At 32.5% G+C, this 27078-nt stretch overlaps 1 protein-coding gene across 2 annotated transcripts in view; it reads left to right on the forward strand.

Annotated features, from left to right (window-relative positions):
- Positions 1–27078, forward strand: part of superdeath (Suppressor of ER stress-induced death) — a 50730-nt gene that overhangs the window by 12701 nt on the left and 10951 nt on the right. For both annotated transcript variants that reach the window (XM_076618363.1, XM_033343821.2), the window contains 11 exons: positions 5565–5863; positions 8961–9119; positions 12175–12474; positions 13020–13203; positions 13869–14025; positions 14102–14183; positions 15763–15946; positions 19777–19984; positions 21220–21497; positions 23217–23416; positions 25851–26162. In XM_076618363.1, the coding sequence (XP_076474478.1) occupies positions 5565–5863; positions 8961–9119; positions 12175–12474; positions 13020–13203; positions 13869–14025; positions 14102–14183; positions 15763–15946; positions 19777–19984; positions 21220–21497; positions 23217–23416; positions 25851–26162 (2363 nt within the window). The remainder of the gene's footprint in view (positions 1–5564; positions 5864–8960; positions 9120–12174; positions 12475–13019; positions 13204–13868; positions 14026–14101; positions 14184–15762; positions 15947–19776; positions 19985–21219; positions 21498–23216; positions 23417–25850; positions 26163–27078) is intronic.

A 27078-nucleotide genomic window follows, 5' to 3' on the forward strand; every position in this document is an offset into this window, starting at 1 on the left:
TGCATATAATATACAAAAATATATAAAATTACATCCGAGGTAATTTATTCGTTAGATTATTTAATGAGCGAAAGAATTTTCTACTTAGATTCCACTGCTTTAATTGCATCCACAAAAATATAAATTTTCATTTACATTTATATTATTATTCTTTATATATTATTATTTTTTATTCTTTTATATATTATTATTCTTTATATATTATATATCTTTATATATTATTATTATCCTTCATAGTAGTAATTCTTTAATAATTCTGAGCAATGTACACATATTATTCGTTTGCATACATGATTTATATGCATAAAATTTAACATTCATCCATTCTCTTTGCGTGCTGTGTATTTTGTATTTTTATTTTTTTTTATTTTATTTTTTAGTTCAAAACGTGATGGAATTTCTTTAGTATTTTCTTTGTAATGGTGATGAATACGCACGAATTTGAGTAATTTTTTTAAATTTACATTGAGTTCTTCTGCGGTTAAATCGAATATTATGATATTAATATTACCTTTGAAAAGAGTCGTTGATGGACGTAGTGCATATATTATGTGTCGTTGGTTTTCTAAATTTTTTTGCAATGGTATGTGATACAGATATTAGTTCTGAAAATAAAGAACGGACAAAAAACAATTTTTATCCCACTATGCTAGGAGGAGGGTATTGCGTCTAGCCTCAATGTTTGTGTTTATTAGATATATGTTTATAACATGTATAATTTTACTGATTTTTACTTAGGTTTCAATCGATTCGTGTACGTTACGAGAATGCTGTAAGCTCTGTAGTATATAGGATTTTATTTAACAAGAAATCAAGGTCATCTTCATTTTTTTTAAATGACATTATATGTTGTGAACTTGATAGAGTTGTAGCTAAGTTATAGCTAACGAATTTAGCGATTGCCTACTATGCTATGGCCTTGAGATGACCTTGAATTCAGAAATTTAAGTGCAGTCACGAGAAACAACGTGGAGAATTACTTTACTTCAGTCAAATTACATGCAGAATTCAGAAAATATGTAATTTAATTAAGACTGTCAAACTAATAAGTTTATTTCCAAAATCCAGCAATAACGATATTATTCTTTTGCAGTACGCGTTATAATGAACTACCTCGTTCAAAGTCATCATAATAATAATGAGTTCACAGTATAGTAAGTCGTTGATTTCATCTTGACGTTAGCTACAACTCTATAAAATCCAAAATAAATCATTTAGAGAAATCACGGTAACTGATTTTTTTTATCGATAACGGAGTTTTGAAAATGTTTAATATCAAAATGTCTACTGAGCTGAAAACTAACTAATTTTTGTTCGAAACATTTGTAACTTTTGTTTGAAACAATGGTAGTTGATCTTAGAGGATACATCCTATTATTTATCATTTGCTATTTGCGGCAGATGTTTCATATATATGTCGGGTTATCATTGGACTTAGGGGCATATAACGAATCTTCAGGTGTATTGGACATCGTTGTAATGTATTATAGATGATATCTTACTGATACAAATGTAATTACTACAGAGTTTAACAAGCAATGGCGGTGATGAGATTTGAGCGAACGTATGTAAAGTAGGTAGCCGGCGACTCGAAGTGATCGAGCTATGAGATGTCGATAATAAAACTACGGTATCCCATCTCTTATTTCGTGTAATGTGTTCGTTCGTCATCAAAGAAACCGCACGATGCTAAAAAGGTGCATATCCATTTGTTGCATATCATCGTTACGTATGATCGTTGCATATCATCGTTACGTATGATCGTTGCATATCATCGTTACGTATGATCGTTGCGTATTACTATTGCGTATCACCATTGCGTATCATCATTGCGTACCACCATTGCGTATCACCGTTGCATACGTATCCGTACTTTATTTTGTCATGTAAAAGACAAGGAAAGACATGAAGCGGTATTTTTTGTCTTTGTATTTCTATCTATCTAGAAAATAGTTTGTAATTCCTTAATCACCTAACACTCTAATTTTTAAAAGGAAAAGTTTAATGAGTACACGCATAATGAATAATAGATAACAAATTTTAATCGTAAATAACGAACAATTTACATATTTATGACCCATGATCTACCAATTGGAAAACTCCAAATCTATTTGTTTTTTTCACTATAATGTACTATGTTCGGCACATCTCATGACTCAGATGCGCCGGGCGCTTCATAAATTCGCAGCAGCCCTTCAAGGAGCTTTCCCGAACCGCATGTGCACTGCTGTACATTGTAAAACCGGAGACGAACCTTTTGATATAGATATGTACAAAGGGTCTGTGTCAAGAACCATGGTAATTCAACGTGGTGCAGCTTGGACGGGCTGAGCTTGGATTGGCTTAAATTAACCTTAGTGGATCTTCAGCTTAATTTAGCATACTTCATTGAAACATTTATTAATTCAGTAGCATAATTTAAAAATAAATTGATTTCAGAATACATAAATTTTTAGTTGCTTACGCTTAATTTATTACTTCTGCCATTAATTTATTGTTGGTTATAATCATTAGCATTGCCTCCATATGCTTTTATAACGAACATTAAAAAAATGGAATTGTTACTTTGTTATTAAATATTATTATTATGTATTATATATATACTATATATATTAACCACAAATGTTATCCTCTAAATGAATCTTCTATGTTATCTAAACGTGTTCTATCAGTGTTAATAGACTTGTAAAAAAAGTAAAATGATGTATAATTTTTGGTGCTATTTTTAAATAGTTTAAAGTTAAAAAATCGATTAGTTTCTAGTTGTATATGATAGCACAGCTTTTCGATAATAAACAAAGCCCCCGCCAGTTGCTGTACGAATTCCGAACATTGTATTTTTGGTTGTTAAATAGCTTTTTGCAAAATATTAAATATTTGAAGATGAAACTTTGCACACTTTTTAACAAATTTTATATTCACAAATTTTATGCAAGAAATCTTGAGTGCTAAACACATAGGTTTTGTCCCCGAACACGATTTCTATAAGATCGCATAAGAAAATTTAATTGATTTTGGCCTTCTTTGAGGCTGATTTGAGTGGACTATATCTCGTCATCCTTCCCTTTGGCCGCGGATATACGGAAGGATAATTCACTTGTTTTGTCTATCAGTCGTAACTGCTTTACCACATTACTTTTCTGTATGTCCACGGACTTTGATATAAAGACGAAAAACCGGCAAATAATTCTGTATCTTTGGACCACATTTCGATACACAATAATACAATATTTGCCCATCCACATTAATATGCAGCAATGGTAAGCAACAAATGGATATGCAGCCTAAGAAGTCAAACATGAACCTCGAATCCTAATGAATAAAAAGCGCGAGGTATTCATTTAAAGTGTTGATGAGGACGATATTTGTCTCTCGGGAGATAATTTTGGACGGCGCTGGTTTAAAAGATGCCTTACGTGGGTTGGGATTTAATCGCATTGCCAAAAAATAGACACTTTCTCTGGAGAATTTGACCATGGAGTGAGAAAAGCATTGACACAGTTTAGTAAGTGAACTGTGAGGGGTCGTATAGCATTTACCTCAGAATCTCGAAAGAGTAATCACTCTTGATAAAGAGATTTAACATACATTCCAACAAACTTAATATTAGAAAAACCAATTTTTCTATATAATACTTCTTAATGCTTATATTATTAAATGCGTTATAATACAAAACAAAAATTATTCCTTTTCTAAGCGAAGACAGGCAACAAATATTTCATACGTTACGCCCTAGTATAATAAAGACTAAGTAATCTGCATTTCGTCTGTTACATTTACATAAAAAAACACTTTCAATAGCGTAAAGAAAATACGTTAAAAATACATTTCTTAGAATATAATTCTAATCCAATATTCACATTTTCCATAAAAGTAATTACAATTGCAGATAACTACGTCGAGATTTCGAAGGAAATAGGTGTTTTAGTAAACAGATATAACCGATTAGTTTTTTAGTTTGTAAAAAAGATCAAATCCATTAACGTCTTATTTGATAAAGGTGATGGTAGGAAATTTTCATTTTAAATTCAATTCTTTCAATTTAGGGTAAGGGATTATCATAATCCTAGTAATACGTTGGAGCTTTTGAGTCATTTTATAATTGTAATGCGGTTTATGACAGGAAGTAGTGTGGCTTGGAACGTACTACGTGCTAGGAACATGCATTTGTGAGTTTATTTCTGTGTTTTTAAATGAAGCAGTTGCACTTTTTATGAATCTAAGTACTTCTCCTGCGATATTCTCACAAACAAACAGTGAACTCGTTAACGAATCGGAAAACAAGTAAGAATTGCATTCAGTGAAAGTTATTTTCTGTACAAAAAGCTTAATTCTCAAGAATGCTTCTGTATATTAATTTTTTGAAATATTAGTGAAACGATCATGAAACTATCAAACAGGAACTGTTTCTTCTTTGCCTAACAGATCAAAAGAGCGACGAATCCCGATGCTCTGAAAATATTTTAATTCAGAAGATGTAGAACAAATATTAAAAACTAGAACGATGATCACAAGTTCACGTAGGAGTGAAATAGCCTGTAAAAACAGAAAGTTTGGGATTTTTTCTAGCCATATTTTCCCTTCTTCAATATAATCATATTTACCAGACGTCAGAGATAACACTATAATAGCAATTCCAATAATTTTATATAAATAAAAAGGATTAAACGTATGAATATAAAGAGGAAAATAGATATTAATAATTATATATTTTACAAAAATACTAATAAAGGGGAGTCTATACAAGTTCATAAACAAAACTATTATGAGTGTAGTTCATAAAATTCTGCAAGTTTTCACTGTAGTTTTGTAAACTATACTCATAGTAGATGGCGCTCCAAACTTTCTACTTACAGTGGCTCGTTCACCCCTTGGTGAACTGGTGTTGTTTCTTTATAATAATTATACAAAAATAAAAATTAACGAATGAACTTTACAAGATATATGTATAATGCATAAATATCGGGAACTTTTGGAATTAATTTCTTAATTTCATCATCTTAATAATAAATGAAAAAGATAGGAAACAGTCTACTATCTTTATATCATTAGATCATTATTAATGATTATATACATAAGTGCAATATTAATGGATCCATATTAACAATGAAATTAGATGTATGTATGTGCGTGTGCTCTATTGTCAATTAGTGGAGGTCTTATACCATATAATTGAACCATTATGTAACATATAATCAACACTATAGATGATTTCTCTAAATATTTTGACTTATAACTATATTAATGACTATATCTATGATTAATGAATAATTTAATGACTTGGATGATTTTTGTAGTATTAGAATATGATTGTATGATTAGAATAAATGTCTTGTAACTTGTATATATATTTTCAGATTCGTTTCAAATTTTATCAGTATGTTAATCACGATAGTCGCACCTCGATACAATGTCATGAATATAATGAAATGTCAAAATGTCCTTTATAAATAATACATTCACGAAGACTTTCTACAAGTGTTGAAATACTTTCATGATTCATGACTCACTGCGTTACTTTTAAGGAAACACTGCAGAAATTAAAATAATTTTTATATTTTCAGGTAAAAATTCTAGTGAACGTTACGGAAGACACGAAAAATGTGACACTGCACGCGGTGGATATGCATATCAATGAAAGTTTCACAAATATCAAGGAGTATTCAGAAATCAAGAAAGTGGAGAAGATAATCAAAATCATGGAACAGAGAAACGACACTGAACGGCAGTTTTACGTGATTAGAACGTTGGACACGTTGAAGAGTGGCAAGCAATACGTGGTGCATCTAAAGTTTGTTGGTTATCTGAATGACTACTTGCAAGGCTTTTATAGAAGCTCGTATACTGTTGGCAGTCAGACGAGGTAAACGCTTCGGCAATTTAATTCTGTTCTGTAGAGTGTAGGTGACAGCTATTTGTAGCCAGTAAATTTAAACTGCTTTATCAAGCAATATCTGTAGTTGCCAGTTGACTAATCTATTTGGAACGGTTCATTGAGACGTCAGTTATTTCAAAAACGTATGCAATCAAACCATGACAGTTTAATTTGCGTTAAATTTAATCGTGTAATTAGTATTCGATAATTAATTTTAATTAAATAATAGGCAATTTTTAAATAATTTATAAATAATTCGTACTTCAAAAATATTTTAAAAACAATTTATGGATCACTTAGATATAATTGGAAACTTGGTCCCGTAATTATTATTCAAAAAGCAATCTCGATTAAATTATCGAAAATTTTTAAACAATCTAGTCTATATATATATATGTCGGAGGCAGGGTGGCACTTGGGCGTTCGACGAACCTTTACTTACTTTACCGTCGCGAATGTAGCCAATCTCTATCAGTAAGAATGTGGACACTACCAGAGGCTATGAGTAATGGTAATAGGATGGTCGGGATGATGGTGACAGCGAATTCAGGTTCGACAACGAATCCACGATCCACGGGAGGACTCGTATCAACGCGCTACTCGATTCGGGTAACTTCCCGATAACTCAATCGTCCAACGACTCACTAACTAACTGACTAGCGCTAACTCTCACTCTGACTCCGTTAATCCAAAAGAGGCTGCCCTTATATACTCCTGTCCCCGCTTCTCGGGTTAATCTTTGTTTTAAGGAGAGCCATATAATCATTTCATACTCCTGTCAGGTACATGTCCCTCCCGTGACCGTGGCTACGTCCGGTGACCTGCCATGTCACTTCGAGCCCAAACCCATCGTCATAAAGTCAGATTGGAACATTAAGACTATTTCTTATTTTTATTACTTAAGGGCGGCTATAGTAAAAGTCTGGACTAGTGTATTGGGGTTTGTCCCAACATTCCGGACGGGAAATCCCGCTGTCTTTCCTTCTCCGACATATATATATGTCGGAGATGAAAGAACACCGGAGCCTTTGGAATTTTGGATAATCCCGCAACATTGTAACCTAGAGTCTACTATAGCTGTAATTGAACAATTGTAGTTATTCAACCCGATTGTAATTGTTCGAGAGTCGTGATAATGAGCTTGGGCTCGAGGCGACAGTCAGTCGCCGAACGTAGCCGCGGTCACGGGATGAACGTTTTGCCTAACAAGGTATGGAGTAATTCTATAGTTCTCCTTAAAAGAAATATTCGGGGCGACACGAGACAATAAACATTCCAGCGGTTTCTGTCCCGTGGCTCGCCACGTGCAGACCCTATTCTTCGAGTAAGATGATTGCCAGATGTCGATGCGTCTCCGCAGGACATGTTCGGCTAGCCCGAGAGCCCGTTATAAATCTTAAGGTTTAGTTAACTAAAGTCCTTCAAACAGACAAACAGTCTTTGTCCCAACTACGGGAAGATAGGGGAGACATATTTTTCAACTAGTGGCGTCTCCCACTAGCAACTTTCCCTCGAGGGCGGCTAACATCCTTTTCTAACCACCGATATGGAGATTGACCAATTAGCAGCAACGCCAATTTCCCTTACTTTCTGAACGAAGGCTTTTCTCGACGAATCCGATGATCTCGTATCCTTAGACACACCCCATTATAGTTTTCCTCTGTGGCATCATCGGGACGGGAAAGGCATTCTCTGGTGAGGTCGTATTACTTAGCGTCTTTACGTTCGGTGGATATTCCACGTTTTAACAATGAGTTAGTTTAGTAATACTTGTACCGTAGACAAGCAAGTTGAGTACAACTTGGGCTTTGGAAGAAAGCGCATTCTGTTGTCCCGTTGACCGCGAATTCGATATTGAACCTAGGATCATTGTCATTAGCTTCTCAGGTATCTAATTACCACGGTTACTTGTCAAATTCTGTAATAATCATACTTGCACTAGTCAATACATTCTCTATTGCATAACAACAATGTGTAATCCAAATGAAGATTCTTTTCACGTCCCTAACCCTAATCATAATGCGAACCCGAAATATATATGCCGGGTGTATATATATGTAATCTATACGACTCATCCTTGAGTTCGGATATCTAGATCGGACTTATAGGAACATTAACGTATGAAAGGTTTATCAAGACGTTAAATCACAGGTGTGTGGCTCAACAAATTGGGATAGTAGATGTTACCAAAAGGTTTTTCACTCTATAAAATGTCAACGTAACATTTTTTTAGACGAATCCATATAGGTTTATTTAGCCATTATTTGAATCGGTATCAGGACAATATACAATTACTTTTCTACAATAACTTATTAGGGAACTCAATCTGAAATTTTTTCGGTAGCACTTAAGGCAAACACCAACGAAATGCATTGAAATAATTTTGATGCTTATTCAAAACTTACTGACTTTTGTTAGGAATACCTTTTTGTAGATTATCGGAAGTGCTTGAAAAATCGTGCATAGCGTTATTGAACAATTATATATGCATATGTATATATGCAGATGTATGTAAAATGTATGTACTAACTAGTTTTAATCTCACTGGAAACCCAAATATTTAGGTTTCTTCCATTATTTAAGCATTTCAAATATGTATATATGTGTAGTTATTTAGTTATACAAATATATACATAAATGAAAACAAAAATATAAAATAACAAAACTAACAAATATTTGTACATTATCTTTTTTAATCGTAGAAAGAAAGCGTATTATATGAAGAGACATATTTTATGTACGCAATCTATATCCTTAAAATAGAAGAAATAAAGAACACAGAGATATGCCTTAATGTTTGACTTTGCGATGAACATACGTATATATCTATATTAGCAATAATTAGAGTTATTTTCTGAATCATATTTATTGATATTAATCTTTATAATATACTACTCACATTATCATAATTATTTATATTTTCCTTTTCGAAGTTGCGTTTCCATTTACTATTCTTGCCTGTTTAAATCATGATATTCTCTTATCAATTAATTTCTAATTGTAAAGGGAACTTTGTATGTATTGATATATTGAACATGATCATTTATCACTTTATTGTGAACATTTTCTGTATCTTGCGTTACAGATGGATCGCCACGTCACAATTCCAGCCAACAGATGCGCGACGTGCTTTTCCATGCTTCGATGAACCCGCTCTGAAAGCCACGTTCAAGATCAGCATTGCACGACCAAAGAACATGTCATCCATCTCCAACATGCCTAGAACGGGGGAGCCTATGCCAGTGTAAGTGACTAAACTACTTAACACGTCTATGGAGGAAACGGTTTCGCAAGACACGCGATACATTTGGACCGTTTAGTTGATTGACATTACCTCGATTACTTGGATATTATGAGATATTTTCGCAATCGAATCAAATGTATAGGATTATTCGAGAAGTTCATAATTTTGTCAAGTTATTTGCATGTAGACTGTCCAATTCCGTAGACGAGATGTGTCGTAATTAGACTTTCAAAAATGAATCATAAGTTCTTGTCATCCCCAATGTTGTGTTTCAAGGTATAATCTTTGATATATAAATTATTATAGATCAACAGGACGTTTTATGTGTAGGAACGTGCATGTGTGTGTGTGCGCGCGTGTGCGCGATTGTGGTATGTATATAAATTGGATCTAAAAGATTATGATTTAGGTATCTGAATAGATTATAATAATCTTTTTTCATTGGGTACTACGTTGAATTGAATGAATTTTATAATTTAATTACCTAAATTTCAAATAAAAATTTTTTGAGTAACAATTATACGAATCTTCTGATAGTGACTGATAGAACACACAAAGCATGCGCATGACTGGCAATTTAACATGACATGGATGTAACATTCTTACTACTTGCGGCATTTCAACGTAGACGTAATTTGTAGAACCAATAAAGGCTCTGTCTATTAACTGTGTAATCAATTTGCTTGCGCAAAACGTGTTGTCTAAGTTAATTGTTCTGTACTGTTCTTTGTCCATTAGATTCCATAATACAATTGACAATGAAAAAATTCCTTCACGATCAAGAAGTAAGGGAATAACTTAACATTTCGATATAGCGGAAACTTTATAATAAAATTTGTATTGGTGGGAAATAAATTTTGGTCAATCTTATGGTCGTTACTTACGTATTATTTTATTTCATTTTCATATATCAAATATATTTTTCATGAATCTTTTTTATAGATTCTAATATTCTTGATTTGAAAAATTTTAGAAAGCTTCGATTATTATGAATTTGGTAGCAATTGCGAATTTTCTACCGTATTAAATTATTTAAATATTAAAAAATGAAATGAATATTGAAAAAACGTGATACTACTCGTTTTTTTTCTAAAACATTCTGATGTGCTTGATTTTATTACGAGCTGGATTCGAACAACGCAAAAGACAGACTGGGGTATTTTAGGGAATACGATTACAATATTAGTATAGGCCTTGTAATTTTAATTAGTGGATGTCGACACGAAGTCATATCTAATGCATTTGTCCAACTATAATGTAAAGGATTGCTGGGTAGAATGTTAGATTTTAAATAATCATATTCGAATTTACGCGACAATACAGTTATCTATATATGTATATGTGTTGAAATCAGAAAGGTTGTTACAAGTATGTATATGTCGTGGATAAAGGAGTATAATTACGCGTTACATGACTATTTAGATGGTATTTTACGCACTAACAATGCGAGAACTAAGAGCAATTCCAAAATAATGTCGAACAGAATTTATACTGACATGCGTATTCTGTAGAATTAACGATTGATCAAGAAAACAGAACTTTAGTCCGATTTCACTGCACTGACTCTTAACAGTCTTAGGGGGCCCTCGGGCGTTTAATATATATTGTCAATACTTCAAGGTTCCTAATTAAAAGAACCAATATCTATTGTCAATATTTATTGATAAACCACATTTTCGTAGAGAACCTTGAAATATTGATAATATTGTTGGTCGTCTGAGGGCACCCTTAACAGACGTGACGCAATGTCACACAGTTGATGTTCAGCCCGTTCTCTCTGAGAATCATGACTTTTTGACTCCTTATACATGTATTATGAGAATTTTAAATTCACAGTAAGGATGGATCAAAAATTTATCGTATGCATATGGAAAAAGTCATTCTGCAAGATTTTTAAGAATGGAACTCTCCGAATATATATAATGAATAATCGCGACTGTGCCTTCTTATTGCTTACAATTAGATAAATGTTTAGGATACAACCGTTTCTATTTTCTGCGTCCTTTTCACGAAACGTGCAGAGTGCGTAACCCCAACAATTTAATAAATTTTATAAAAATTTAGATTATTACGACTCCTGTAGTAAAGTTTTTCTGCGTTAAAAATTGTCTTCTTAAAAAATGTAATAATTCGTAGATACAAGCCCACAACAATATGTGATAGAAGAGTATCTACATTTTCACTACTTTAATAGAAGTATCTCCTGTATGATAATTATAATAACTATATATCTATACGATAATTTCTTTCTCCAATAAGATATAATTTTTCTCTAATATTATTGTGAGATAATTGATACTTATTATCACAATTACTCAGTAAATTTTGAATTTGAAGTAGTCAGTTATTTCCCAACAATCTAAAAATGTTGTGAGATGCTTGCTTAGAATCAAGTTGTATGATTGTTTAAATATAACAAGAAAAATAAAAAATGTTATATTAAAATAGTACTAAATTTCAAATATTATCAACAGATAATATTTGAGCCCGTAAAACATTGCGGGATGGCAAATATAACATTACAGTTGCTAAACTTTTTAAAACAGGGCTCAGTGATATAATTATAATAAAAATGACATGGTATAAATATAAAATCACACGATTAAACTGATATAAATATAGAATACATGGGGAAGTTAAATATAGGTATAGTTTTATTCATATATGTACCTATAAATGTAAATTGATCTTATATGAAACAAATACAAAAAATATATAAAATATAATATTAACTATATGATCCAAATTTTCGTGTATGATGTTAATTGGAAAATGTTCGTTGCTAAATTTTAGATGGAAGAAGCAAAAAGTATTTAACTGATAGAAGGGCTAGAAAAAGATGTTGAATACTATACATTTATAACGAAATGAATAATTATTTACTTATATATTTTTTACGTGCATTTTCGCATCCATTTGTGACATTTCTCCTCATGACAATCTTATTGTGCCTCACAATTCATTTCTATTGTCTCACATGTTTATTTTTAATTTTTTCATATTTTCCATAAATTTTGTATCGTATAATACATCTTTCTTCTTTAATTGTAATCAGGCCTGGCTTACCAACATACGTGTGGGACCATTATGAACGTTCGGTGCCGATGTCCACATACCTGGTTGCTTTTATTGTTTCGGATTTCGAGGTACTGAAATCCGAATCTGAACACTTTAGAGTTTGGGCACGGATCGACGCTATCGAGCAAGCACGCTACACTTTAGACATTGGCCCGAGAATACTCGAATATTACGAAGACTATTTCAAGATTAAGTTTCCCTTGCCCAAGATAGATACTGTTGCTCTACCTGATTTTTCAGCAGGAGCTATGGAAAACTGGGGTTTAATCACTTGCAGGTAAGTTTTATCAACAATCATTTTTATCATTAAATTGTGTATTTTTATAGGGTATTTTAAAGCATATCGATTTTAATCCTATATACTCTGAATGACAGTTGGAGAATTCATAACAAAAGTGACCTTCGTTCATGTTTATCTTTTTTTAGAAACACGAAACAATACTCTATCTACTTAAAACGTCTACTAACTATCTACTTCATCTTATTTATCAATATATTCCGATTTCTTTATAAGAGAATATTCATCATATTACACAATTACTGCATGGATATAGTTATTTCTAGTGATATCGAAGAATTGTATTTAAAACCGATTAATTAATATTCGATAATATTTTTAAATTCTTCCCAAGTATTTTTGATTAAACTCTTATAATCTAAACAATCTGTTAAGGAGATTGTTAATTATTTAATTGGTTCGTTATTTCTTATAGAAATTAATTTTCTGTGTACACCAAAACAATTTCTTCACATTCTACATGTAACATGTTATGGAATAAAATTCGTTACGATATTTGGTAAGTGATATGATTGAATTTTTAGAGAAACTGCTATGCTATATCAAGAAGGCGTCTCGACCAGCAGTGATCAGGAACGTGTAGCAATTGTAATATCTCACGAACTTGCTCATCAATGGTTTGGTAACTTGGTCACTCCAAGTTGGTGGTCGGATCTTTGGTTGAACGAAGGCTTTGCTACTTATGTAGAATATATCGGTGTGAATGCAGTAAGTTGATAAACCGGAAAAAAATATATAATACCATAAGATTATTTCGAATAAAAAATACAATACTTTGTCGTCTTCGACAGGTAATCTCATAACGGCAACTAATCTCTAATTTTAGGAAATATTTTCATATAATGTTTTCTAGGTATAAATCTTTATTCTTAGATATTCTTTCCGGGGTGCTGCTTGTTTGCAGATTTTCTGAATTTACAATTTTGTTTAAAATATTTCAATAGATAAAGTACCACATTAAATATAAAACACATATAGAACTATTTCTAAAAGGAAATCAGAAACATAAATAAATTATTGCGTATAATAATAGTATGAAATACATTTATTGAAAAATTATTTGTTAAGATTCTTGAAAAACTCTTACTATATAGAAAACAAGAAAAGGTCACGTAATAGTCATTATGAAAATAATTTCAAATTAATTAATATTTTTTATATTAATAATTTTTAAATTAAATACTTTTTAGGTAATAACAATGGATTTAAAATAATATGAAGTTTCTCTATTTTGATAAAAGTAAAATATTTCCATTTGATAGATGGTAATAGATTGTACTATATGAAGTATACGTATTTTCAACTTTCTTCTTATTTCCTTTTGGATTAAATAATTAGAATTCTTCATAGATTTTATCGGTTTAATCTTCTAGGTGGAACCAACTTGGAAGGTTTTGGAACAATTCGTTGTACATGATCTGCAAAATGTTTTTGCTTTAGACGCGTTAGAATCTTCACATCAGATATCGATCGAAGTCGAACATCCCGATGAGATTAGTGAAATTTTCGACAGAATTTCTTACGAAAAAGGTATAAATAAAAGACGTGTTGTTTGTAATATAATATGATACAATATGGTAATATAATCATATTAATATTTGAACAGGTGCTTCTATAATAAGAATGATGGATCATTTTCTTACTAACAAAGTATTCAAGCAAGGTCTAACAAATTATTTGAATGGAAAGTAAGTATAAGGATAATAATTTAATTTTCACGTTCATTATTCAGATTTCGGACCAAATTAGGATGCATTAGAAAAGGCAATGACTTTTGTACAAAAGGTTAGTTAACGTACTTTAGATTAGAAGGTATTTAGTATAACCACTTCCTTTTTGATTAAGATTTATTTTATGTGTCTTCAATCTAGATCTTGTATTAGCTTATAATGTTTTCGATAATGTTTTTCTTGATTTCCTCAATATTTCTGAATTCAAGGTCATGTCAAGATCATAGTATAGAAGATTGTTGAATTTGTTCTGACATCAGCTATTTCACTTTGAAGTCAGAAATACATAGTATTATCTAAAACAGTAAAAGTATCCTTGGCTTTTTGTCGAGAAAATATGTTTTGGAAATTTGTCCATTGCAATGTGTTGTCGACTTAAAGCTGTATAATTTTTGTTTCCAATAGTTTTTTGACAGATTATTGGAAGTGCCTGAACACGGGTGCACGTTATATGGCATATCTTATATATATATAATCAATTATATATTATTAATGCCTTTTTAAATATCTTAAATTACTTTTACTCCATATTATATATCTTAAAGTTAAGAAATAATAGATATATCAAAAACGATTTCAATTTATTGAATTTGAAGTGAAAAATAGGTTCTATGGGCGTCTGAGAGTGAATAAGGCAGAAATAGTTAATTAACCCAGCGATAAAATGATCTGACAAATGGATAATGAGAAAACAAAACAAAACAAAGTGTTTAACCCTTTCGCTTCGAGCGCCGCTTATAGGCGGCATCCACGAGATGACCTATGGGTACGAGCGTCGCATATAGGCTGCGACCACGTGATGACTCCTGGGTCTGGCACCCCATATATCCGGCATCCAAATGATGCATATACAAGTGCTATCTGTAGTCAATAATATACTTTTCCGCTATCGGCAGAACATCTTCTGTTGATTTTATTGACATATTGGATTAATCACTTCTTAAAGTTACTCATTGTTGAAACGACATCAGAACGTTTCACGTAATATATTTCAAACATCCAAACGATCGTTTACTGTTTCATGCTAAAAAATTTATTACATCCATTGACAGTGAAACGATATTTCATATATGGTTCTTGCAAGAATTATTGTTATTAAAGACTTAGAGAAACATATATACAGCAAACAGGCACACTGTGCGTATTTCTGGCGCGCGTTTTCGTTCAGTGACAGTACTTCGGCGAACTGGATTGTCGAAGCGAAAGGGTTAAACAATTCACTTCGAAACTGAGATTTCGTGTCTTATACACAATGCGCTACTGCAGTCGCGTCTTCCTTAAAAATGATTGTAATATCGGTCATAATTTTGAGGTATATGGGATGAGTGTAATGTGTGTGTATGTGTGTATGCGTGTTTGCTGTATATTTAAAATGTCTTGGTCTCGCTATTTAAATCTGAAACAGAATACATAACGTAACAGTTAATGATAATAATGTCTAATTAAATGTTAGATATACTTTATACTTGTAAAATATTGTTTTGGAGCGAAGGATTAATATATTAAACTAAAATCATGGTTCATACTTTTGTAACAGAGCGTACCGAAGTGCCGAGCAAAATGATTTATGGGATGCTTTGACAAAACAGGCGCACAAAGACAACGTTCTCGATCCAACGATAACGATAAAGCAAATTATGGATACCTGGACTCTCCAGACTGGTTTTCCAGTGGTGACAGTTATTCGAGATTATAACACTGGTTCAGCGACATTAACGCAGGTTTGTTACAAATAAAAAGATTGGAAACCACACAGGAAAGAAAGAAGCCCAATTTCTTGATTTTAACTTAATTAGTATTAGTCTAATGTTCAGTAGTCATAGCTAATATTTTTGATATTTCTTTAAGTATTCGGTTGAGTAACAAAACATATACATAATTCCAAAATTAAATGAGGAGATAGTTTAGTGGAAAATTGATGACAATATGTTAAATGAGAAAATTCTTCCTCTTCATTTTCTACACTTTATGTCACATAGATTACAAGATCATTAGCCACGATGTTGCACCTGGATGGGTAATATTTTGAAGTATATATTTGTTTCTTTAAGGTAGTGTACTGTATTCTTTATGTAATGTTATAGTGTTAGAACTGTATCTGGTACTATGTTGTAAGTTTATCTTTATGCCGTGGTCCTATTCCTCTGCGCTCATATAATGTTTGGTTTTGGCGTATATTGTACCGAGCAGGCGCTGATCTTGTGACTAGGCATTCATGCGTTAATTTAGTATGTCCAGTCCTCATCCAGGAAATTACAGTTCTTTCTTTTCTGTTCTCACTCTTACATGGTACTTGTTGACCAAAATGCTGAATTACATTGTCAACTCTTGTTCCTTTGGTTTTGTACCATCCTTCTTTTATGCTTATTTTTATATTGTTTATTTGATCTTGACGTGGAATTAGGATCCACGTTGGTTAGGACGTTGGTTCAGTCTGTGAGAGGGTTATAACATTTTTAGCTGCATCATCGGCTTTTTTGTTGTCGAAGACTTTGATCACACTTATGGACTCCGGTTAAATGGCAAAGTTTTGTAGGTTATTGATGAGTGCAAATTTCCGAGCTTTCAATATGGCAACATATGGCAATTTATGTCGACGAAGATCGATGTCAATTTCGGGAGGTTCTGTTTTATTATTTCATCGCCTGTGATAACGGTATATCCTACTCCTGATTCTGATCTCGATGGATCGATTTATTATTCGATTAGCATTTAATTCTAGGAATGTGATATTGTATTCTGTTCTGCCTGTTTGATTTTTCGGGAGATCAATAAGGTTGGTCTTTGTCAGTGTAATCTTAATAATCCAGGGGGCTATTTTTGTTTGTTTTCGTCCAATGGTAGAAAACGTTTCGATTATGGGTGATTATAGAATTTTATTAAGTCTAGTATAGGATGGGGTTGGTAATTTAGGTTTATTGTTGTGTAGTTCTCTGTATCTTTTGAAGAAGGTGTATGATATTCAAAGCGCATTTTGGGCTTAGTAACTTTCTCCTTAAGGTTGATATATAACTGATGTCTAAAACTTAATACGTGTTACGACAAACCAATATCAACCAGGCCAACAAGAAGGAAGCTTATTATTACTATAAGATTTTATACAATTTGTTATGTTTGTTTGAAGTTGTCAAATCTTGCGAGCGATTTTTGACACACTTTTACTTAATCAATTTTCTTCAAACCTTGCGCCCAGATATTTCGATTAAGATAATAGATGTGGTCAAATGGGTATAACGCTGATATTAACAGGTTATAATATATATATTTTCAACAATCTAATAACTTCAATATTTAATACAGTGGTGCGTATGTTGACTGCCAAACTACGAATGAGTACGACCTGAGACTCTTTTCGTATTGGCGACTGTGATGATATGACCTCTGTCGATTGACTGTCTTCGACTTGGGGACTGTGATGATTGATTGTTACTTCTGAGCTTTAACTGTTACTGTTACTCGAACTGTTTGTGAAACAAGTTTAGAAATGTGGTGACTGTTCTGTAGTGTAGCTCAAGTCCAGAGAACAAGTCCAGAGAACAAGTCTAAAGATCAAATGAAGTTCGTTCTCGTATTATCACTGAGGAAAGCTCGGTGTGGGTGTGCGTTTTGAACTAAGTACGCGGATTCGTTGTTCACACTTTTCGTTAGGAAAGTGAGAGTAACGATCCGCGATGCCCATTGGTTATAGCCAACGTTAATGAATAAAGATAGGAGGAGGAAGTTTCCTTCCAACGTGGCTCATGGGTGACATTGATCATGAAAAACCGGCTTTTCCCGTTAGGTAAATATCCGCTTACTCCGTAATTTTTAAGAGCGAATGATGAACCTAAGGACTGTTCTGAAGACCAGCCATAAACCGAAAATACTTGCAGGATTAAAGATTCAGTTAAAAAGATTTTGTTTATGGTAATTCCTTAGGTTTATTGAGGGTCTGTATAACCGTGCATGGGCCTTTGACGGTCAGACAATGAAGGACGTGGCACGGACCATCTCACGCGATGTAACATATGTGTAGTATCGTGGACGAAAGGCCTGGGAAATATCGGACGAACTATGAACAGTGTCGCGAGAGCCGAGGCGCCGTCGGGCCCATCAATGTGTCATCGGTCTTTTCAAGTGCATAGTTTCGTGGAAAAGACCTACGTGACCCTGGCCACGAGCGTCTGCAGAACACGTGTGCGGTGGGCTTAGGAAAAGGGCAATAGAATGCGACAACAGTTAGTCGAGGAGCAGAGTGCGAGTCGAGAAACAGGGTGCGAGTCGAGAAACAGAGTGCGAGTCGAGCGGAGACGGAGGTTGCGAGTGGCGTTGCCGATGAGAGTGTGGATTGCGCTGTTTTCTGTACGTTTGGTGTGAATAGTTCAAGTTAATCAACAATCGTCTTTTCTGTCTGATTAACATCTCTATTGTCCACTCTTTGTGAACATATTACATCACGATATTACATATGATAACACAATATTCTATCAGAAACCCTAGGAAACTAGGTCAAATTAATAATACTTATTTGTTCGTTACGAGGTTTTTTGTTCATTCGTTACAAGGATTTTCCCGTGCTTTGAACAATAATAATGAAATCAATTAGTATAATTTAAAAATTGTTTTATCTGGGAATTTACTAAAAAGTAAAAAGTAAAAACATAAATTTTAAAAATTTCACATGAAAATTTTATTCGTGAACACATTAAAATGTTAAATATAATCTCTGTTTGCCATATATGACATATACGTAATATATGTAGGGCGCTCATTTTTTTTCAGATGATTTATGTGCCTCATAAAAGTCACAAAAATAGAGATTATTTTCAAATTTTTAGTGCCTTTATGAATAAAACCTTGTTAAAAAACTTTTTTAATTTATATTTTTTTATTGTACTTGAGTACCTTTTATCTAATTTTTTTTTACCAATTTTATCTAATGATTCCACAATTACATTGTGTGGTACATTTGATATTATTATTTGTTTTCATTTTAATATCAAGGATCTTAATTGAAGGGCATGCCTCTGTATCATATGTGAATTTCCTTGTGGTTCTCCGTTAATCCGCCCGTAATATTTCTGTTGGATAGGAATATGCATATAATGGTAGAGTTACAACTTTGTGGTTTTTGTTCGTAGTCTTTAATCGTTTATCCATTTTCTTCTATGATTGGGGTTAGATCTTTTTGGGGAAATATATCGGAGATAACTGCAGAGTATGAAGTACGATTTGTTAAATTGGAAAGTCATTGTTGAAGGATTTTGAAGGCAGTTGTTCTGCCCTTTTATTGGTTTAACCAACGTAATCACTATCGCACTCTCACTCATTAGAAAGCACTAGTAAATCGGTTGTCACACTTCATTTCTCACTCGAACTATCGCAGAATATTAATAACGCAACCAGTTATACCAAAGACTGCGAATTTAAAAATTTTATAAAAGACAGGTAATGTAAATTATCATATAATATTTTTCATCCGTGGCTTTCAATACAATATTACAATGAATCGACGCGATGTATCGTTCACGAATAACGTTTGTTATGTTTTCGTTCGCTTCTTTCATTTTAGGACCGTTTTATGCTTCGTAATGGTACTATGGTGACCACATCTAGTGTTGAACCACTATGGTGGATACCAATCACATATACGACTGAAAGTCAATTAAATTTCAATACAACTCAACCTTCTCAATGGATGAAAGCAGAAAAATCGATTACGCTATCGAATTTGAACTGGAATTTCTCGGAGTGGGTGATCTTGAATATTCAAGAAACTGGTAAGGAACATGTTCTGAAATAATTTTGAAACAAATATCAGTCTACGTATATAAAAATGTATATTACCTTTCTCTCTCTCTCTCTTTCTCTCTCCTAACATAAAATTAAATATCGATTTATGCTTTCTTGGTTCTTACATCTTTTGTTTCAAATAGAGATGGAAATTCTTAGGATTCTGTTTGCAACATTATCAAGTATGAATTATTTTCTCTTACATTAACAATATGTGAATTCTAATGGCATAGTATATAGAATAATACATATATTATTTGATAAAAACACGCCCAAAAATGACGTAATACCTCACGATCTAATAAAATTAGAATTAAATATATTAAAAATAATTTTGAAACGTGAAGATTATATAAGGCAGCACAGCATAAAATATTTAATAGCACGACGCGAAATAACGAAAAACTCTCATGTGTTCTTTTATCGCTACTATTCAATACCTAATTTTGTTATACAACATACATTTTCAATGCAATATGATATTGATCAACTTCATAAATTAAAAAGCAGAAAAAAATAATAAATCTTCAAAAACAGAATTTTTTAAAATTCATATTAGAATTTTCAACTACTTATACAATTGTCTTGCAATAAATAGGCATGAAGAAATAAATCATTTGCTTAATTATAACCATGTATTGTGCGGAGCTAGAAAGAATACTAGCATATGCAATACGACTGTGATTGGTTATTCGTATACGAAATGAAACAATATAGCGACGCGTGAGATTGAACGATAAAGAGCAGTACCACCCTTCACCCAGTGCTGTCTTATTGCTCATCTTCCAACTCCGCACAGTATCTATGCAATAAAATTGAAGAAAGGTAGAGTCGATCAATTTGTTTTTTGAGAGACAATTATTTCGATTGAGAGAGATATTCTATTACACCTATCCCAAAACATGGGTTATCACATATTCTTCTGATAGCCTAATCTTAAGTACACACACACAGATATGCGCACAACCCTTCCACTCATCTTTGACACTCGAAATTCATTGTCTCTCACAATAAAGATTCACATCAAGTTCGTTTTTTATATGTATATTATACTGGTCTAAATTTAATATATTTAATATATAATTAATTTATGTACATGCAATTCATAAATATATATAATATATATAATATATTTAATACATTACACATATCTAATATATTATATGAATTATTGAGCACATACATTGATTAATCCTTTGTTTCGAAATTTTTCTCTATTTAGGATACTACAGAGTGAATTACGACAGGAAAAATTGGCAATTGATAATCAAACAACTGAACAAGGATTCCTTTAGAAATATTTCAACGATCAATCGTGCTCAGTTAATAGATGATGCGCTTAATTTGGCCAGAGCCGGAAGGCTAGATTACGCCATTGCTTTGGATGTCACATCGTATTTAGCTCACGAAACTGAGTATTTACCTTGGAAGTCTGCTTTCACTGCCATGGAATATTTGGATAGCATGCTAGTCAAAACGCCGAGTTACGACAAATTTCGGGTAAATACAAAAATTTATTAATTTTTCTATACCAGTTTCCCAAAACAACACTATATGCCATGTTTTTTTGGCTATTCATAGCAGAATCCTCCATATTTGAACACAAACATAATTTACGTAAGTTAGAAAATGATATACGATGCTATTTAAAGATTTGATTATTATTTTGTCATATATCCTATTTCAAATATTATAATAAATTAATTTTTATAATTTTATGAACGGGAATTTGATGTGTATCTTACTATGACTGAATTTTAAATGTTACAAACACATGGGATGACCGATTATTTGAAAGTAAACTGCACGAAAAATGCACGATTACAGAAAGTTTTAGACAGATATAACTAAATGTGCCTCGGGAAAATGTCTAAGATAGAATGAAAGTCTGAACACAAGAATATGAAAAGATATTAGAAAAAGGATAGAATTTTTAATCCCAGTAGGACCATATTTATGATTATGTTTTAACATACATTAACTCATTTATAATAAGATCGGAGACAGTTAAATAAAATTTCTACACAATCTTTTCCTTATATATAATTCATAATCCAAAAGGATAAATTTTCATTATTTCAAATGGATGTAAGAGTTGTTTATTTATACCTATAACATACAGAAACTAGTACACTGAATGTTGTGTGACTAAATTTTTGGATAATAAATGGAATGTTCTATTTGTGCTAGAACAAATACATATGTCGGATCATCACTGGGAATGGGGTTGTGGGCGTCAAATGAATCTTCTCGAGGATTAGCCATTGATACAGTACACACAGGCGTAGTTTATTGCAATGATAGAATTATTACAGTCTTAACAATTGATCACGGCGGTTCGGCACTCGCGACACTAGTGACGATGTTCTCGGGCTCAATAACGAATCCGCGGCCAACGGGATGACAACAGAACGTTCACACAAAGTCTAAGTCTGAAAATAATCACTAATCGCGAAGGCGTTACTCCTTAATCGATGAGATCGCGAGCGAGAATGCCTTTCCTGTCCCGATGATGCCACAGAGGAAAACTATAATGGGGTGTGTCTAAGGACACGAGATCATCGGATTCGTCGAGAAAAGCCTTCGTTCAGAAAGTAAGGGAAATTGGCGTTGCTGCTAATTGGTCAATCTCCATATCGGTGGTTAGAAAAGGATGTTAGCCGCCCTCGAGGGAAAGTTGCTAGTGGGAGACGCCACTCGTTGAAAAATATGTCTCCCCTATCTTCCCGTAGTTGGGACAAAGGCTGTTTGTCTGTTTGAAGGACTTTAGTTAACTAAACCTTAAGATTTATAACGGGCTCTCGGGCTAGCCGAACATGTACTGCGGAGACGCATCGACATCTGGCAATCATCTTATTCGAAGAATAGGGTCTGCACGTGGCGAGCCACGGGACAGAAACCGTTGGAATGTTTACTGTCGCGTGTCGCCACGAATATTTCTTTTAAGGAGAGCTATAGAATTACTCCATACCTTGTTAGGCAAAACGTTCATCCCGTGACCGCGGCTACGTTCGGCGACTGACTGTCGCCTCGAGCCCAAGCTCATTATCACAATTCTCGAATAATTACAATCGGGTTGAATAACTACAATTGTTCAATTACAGCTATAGTAGACTCTAGGTTACAATGTTGCGGGATTATCCAAAATTCCAAAGGCTCCGGTGTTCTTTTCATCTCCGACACATATATTTCTTTATGTTACATTAAGTAATGTTTTAGGTATACATTTTGAAGCTACTCGACAACGTGTACAAACAAGTTGGTTTTAAGGATAGTTCTCGGGATCCTCAGTTGACAGTTCTCACCCGGATCGAAGTGCTAACATGGGCATGTAACTTCGGCCATGATGATTGTGTGCAAAATGCAGTCAGACAGTTCTATAATTGGCGTAATACGCCTAGCCCGGATAAAAATAATCCGTAAGTACCTCTTATATTATGTATTAAGCAATTTGTCAAATTATGAAAACTAGTACTGTAACAAATTCTCTATACCTTTATAAAACAAATAATAAAAAATATTTGTAATTCATTGACATTCTAACTTTGTTTGAAAATAATTTCCTTTTTTCAATTGATATTTGAATGCATACGGCATCGTGAATATTATACATAATATTAATTGTGTTTAATATATTCTGATTATTTCATAAACAATAACTTCATCATTCGGTATAAAGGATGCCTTGACAAACGCAGTACTAGTAACATATGTAATTTGGAAAATAAAACTTTTCTAAATACATATGTAAGTCACTGTTTTCGAGAAAGTCGGAAATCAATTATCAGTACAATTATTATATATTAGGTTGTCCCAAAAGTTCCTTTTGTGTTGTAAGGAAATAATAGATGCACAACACTGTTTGTTTTATGTTATTTTATTAAATTATGTATGATCCATTTTGCTCTATTACTGCAATAAATGTGGACATACATCATCAGATTATTATTTTGGAATTAATATACTGAATAATATTAGATTGTCCCAAAAATTTATTTCGTTTTATATGCACATAGTAGATGCACCACATTTTTTGTTTTATATTATTTTATTGAATTATGTATGATTCATTTTGTAATAATAGAAGAAATTTTATAATAATAGAGCAAAATCGATCATACATAATTCAATAGAATAATATAAAACAAAAAATGTTGTGCATCTAGTATTTCCTTATTAAATGAAATAAACTTTTGGGACAACCTAATACTATTTAGTATATTTAGTATAATACTATTCTAAAATAATGATCAGGTGATGTATGTCCATATTTACTTTTACTTTACTATTTATCATCTTAGTTTATTATTGATATGAGCTGAAAGTATACCACTTAATATACCCACTTAACTCGGAACCCGCATGTATTTACTAGTGCAATCGTATGATCGACATCTGCTATCTATGAGTTGTTGCTAGAATTAGAACTAGAATTATCTGGAGTTATACAGGTTATAAACAAGAATTGCCAAGAATACAGAACGATTAGGCACCGTGGTCACCACCTCCTGCCACACAAGATGATTATTTGAAAAGTAATTTGAAAAGTAAAGTATGTATATACAATATTACTATTCGCATTCGTACAAACATCATGGCGCTTTCTCTGCTTCCACCAACATTTTACATTTTTTACATATTCTTTTTTTTATTATTTAATTTGTACTTTACAATTTGTCCACCTGGAAATTCTGTAAATTTTTCTAACTTAATTGCTAAATAATATGTGGATGACTACCTCCAGCAGGATACCATCTTCGAGTTTGATTATTTTATTCCTTTAGTGAGGTCAGTGGGGTGTTTTCTTCTTGGTCTTCTTTTTATGTAGGTTTTGCTCATTTCAGCAGCCAGCAGGTTTTGATGTTTTGCCGTTCTTTCCTTGTATTTTTCTGCGTACCTGCCGATTTCTTCTTTGACCGTTGGTATTTTTAAGTCTTTGTGTATATTCTCGTCTCTGACATACCATGGGGCGTTGACTATTGTTCTCAGTATCTTCGACTGTAGCGACTCTAGTTTATTTATATGGCTCATTGCTGCTGTCCCTCATAGCGGTATTCCGTACGTCCAAATTGGTCTTATTATTGTTTTGTAGATTTTTAGTTTATTGTCTATGCTGAGTTTAGAATTTCGATTAGTTAGCCAGTACATCTGTCTTCTTTTTATCCGTACTTTGTCTATAATTGATTTAGTATGTACATCTTCTTCTATGCTATAATTTAAAATTTATTAACGATCACTTTCTACAAATTCAACGATTGACAATTGTTAACATTGATCAATGTTGCCACTTTCCACAGTCTCGCGCGGGTTACGAGTTAAATGGATAACCCTCTATATATTTTAAAAAATATATTGGTCATATATAATAAATATATCAGTCATATATTTAAAACATTTTTTCTATATTTTCAACCTACCTTTTCCTGAAGACTATTATACTGCTCAATAGTATTACATTTTCCAGGACACTCAACATATTTAAAGTTCTTTTTATTTATATTTCTATTTCTTTATGTTACTATTTTTAAGTTACTCTAAAGTTTAATCAAGATTGTGAAATCTTATGTATCATATTTTTTGATATTCAAAATTAAAAGTGTGTGGTCCTTTATTATAAAGTTATTTACACAAAAGAATGTATTTTTCTCTAAAGTTACATTTTAACTAGGAATTAATTTCTTTTAAAAATAGAAATAATACATTATATTACTTCATTTAAAAGATAACTCCATCTGAAATGACATTTCAAAGAAAAATTATCTATTTGCCCGATTCAATATGATAATACATATTGCAAAATTTGATAATATTAGAGAAGTAATATCTCTTAATAAAACTTTTAAATATTGTTAGGATCTCGCCAAATCTGAAATTGGTCGTCTACTGTACGGCTATTCGATTCGGAGGACAAATTGAATGGGACTTTGCTTGGCAAAGGTACTTAGAAACTAATGTCGGTTCTGAGAAGGATTTACTTCTGCATTCTCTTGGTTGTACGAGAGAAACTTGGCTTTTAAGTCGTTATTTGGACTGGATGGTTACGGAAAATTCGGGTATCAGGAAGCAAGATGCAGGACATGTTCTAAATTCTATTGCTAGCAACCCTATTGGACAGCCACTAGCATTTAATTTCCTCAGAAATAAATGGGCTCGTCTTCGAGAATAGTAAGTCTTTTATTATATCTTATTCCATCATTTAAGTCACTGTTATCTACAGTAGTACATGAAAATATTTGAACATTTATCACAGATTACTAATATCACATATTACCTATATAAATCGCATGTACATATTATATATGTTATATAAATCATTTTGAATTTCATTAGCAATGAAACATTATACTATTATAATGATATTGGTAAAAGTTGAAGACCCGTCGAATTAGTCTTCAAGACAGCCAAAATCGTGAAAAATTGTAAACAGTAATTTTCTTGCACAAAATGGTTTGTAAGATCATTTGAAATGAAATATATGTGTTTGAAACTCGTTTTGTGTTGAAACTCGGAACAGTTAGGTGTCATTGTTAAAAACACGCAAGAAATATAATAATCTTGCAGAAAGAAGTTTAAATTGAAAAGCGTAAATATTGAAAAAATGTATATGATAATACTTGTACAGCCTTTTTTTCAGTCGTTTGTTATATTGATAGCGATAAGTAAGTACGTAAATTCAAATTTTGGTAAAATATGGTGTCTGTCATAATAAAAAATTGCAAACTGCCATTGCACCTTTTTTTAAATTTAAACTTACAAACTTTTGTATTAATTGATTGCTCGTGACATTTGGAATAAAAAAGGCCGAAACTATAGAGAAACTATGTCCTTTCTGATTTCGATGATTTTTAAATATGTTGAATAGTATGAGAAGCTCAACATTTTGAACAATTTTTTCCTGTACATGTAACTGAGAGTTGAGTTTCCGAGATATTCATAATAATCCATCGATACCATTACAGTGTTCTATCATTGTGGGTCCGTGGCAGCGTGCGCGTTAGTATTGATTGCCAAAAGTCTGGCGGCGTGCGGCGGGCGGGTATAACGGCCAAGCGATACCTAGCTCTTATCTTCTGTTTATACA

This window comes from Bombus vancouverensis, chromosome 1 (assembly GCF_051014615.1).
Source record: "Bombus vancouverensis nearcticus chromosome 1, iyBomVanc1_principal, whole genome shotgun sequence".
Lineage (NCBI taxonomy): Eukaryota > Metazoa > Arthropoda > Insecta > Hymenoptera > Apidae > Bombus > Bombus vancouverensis.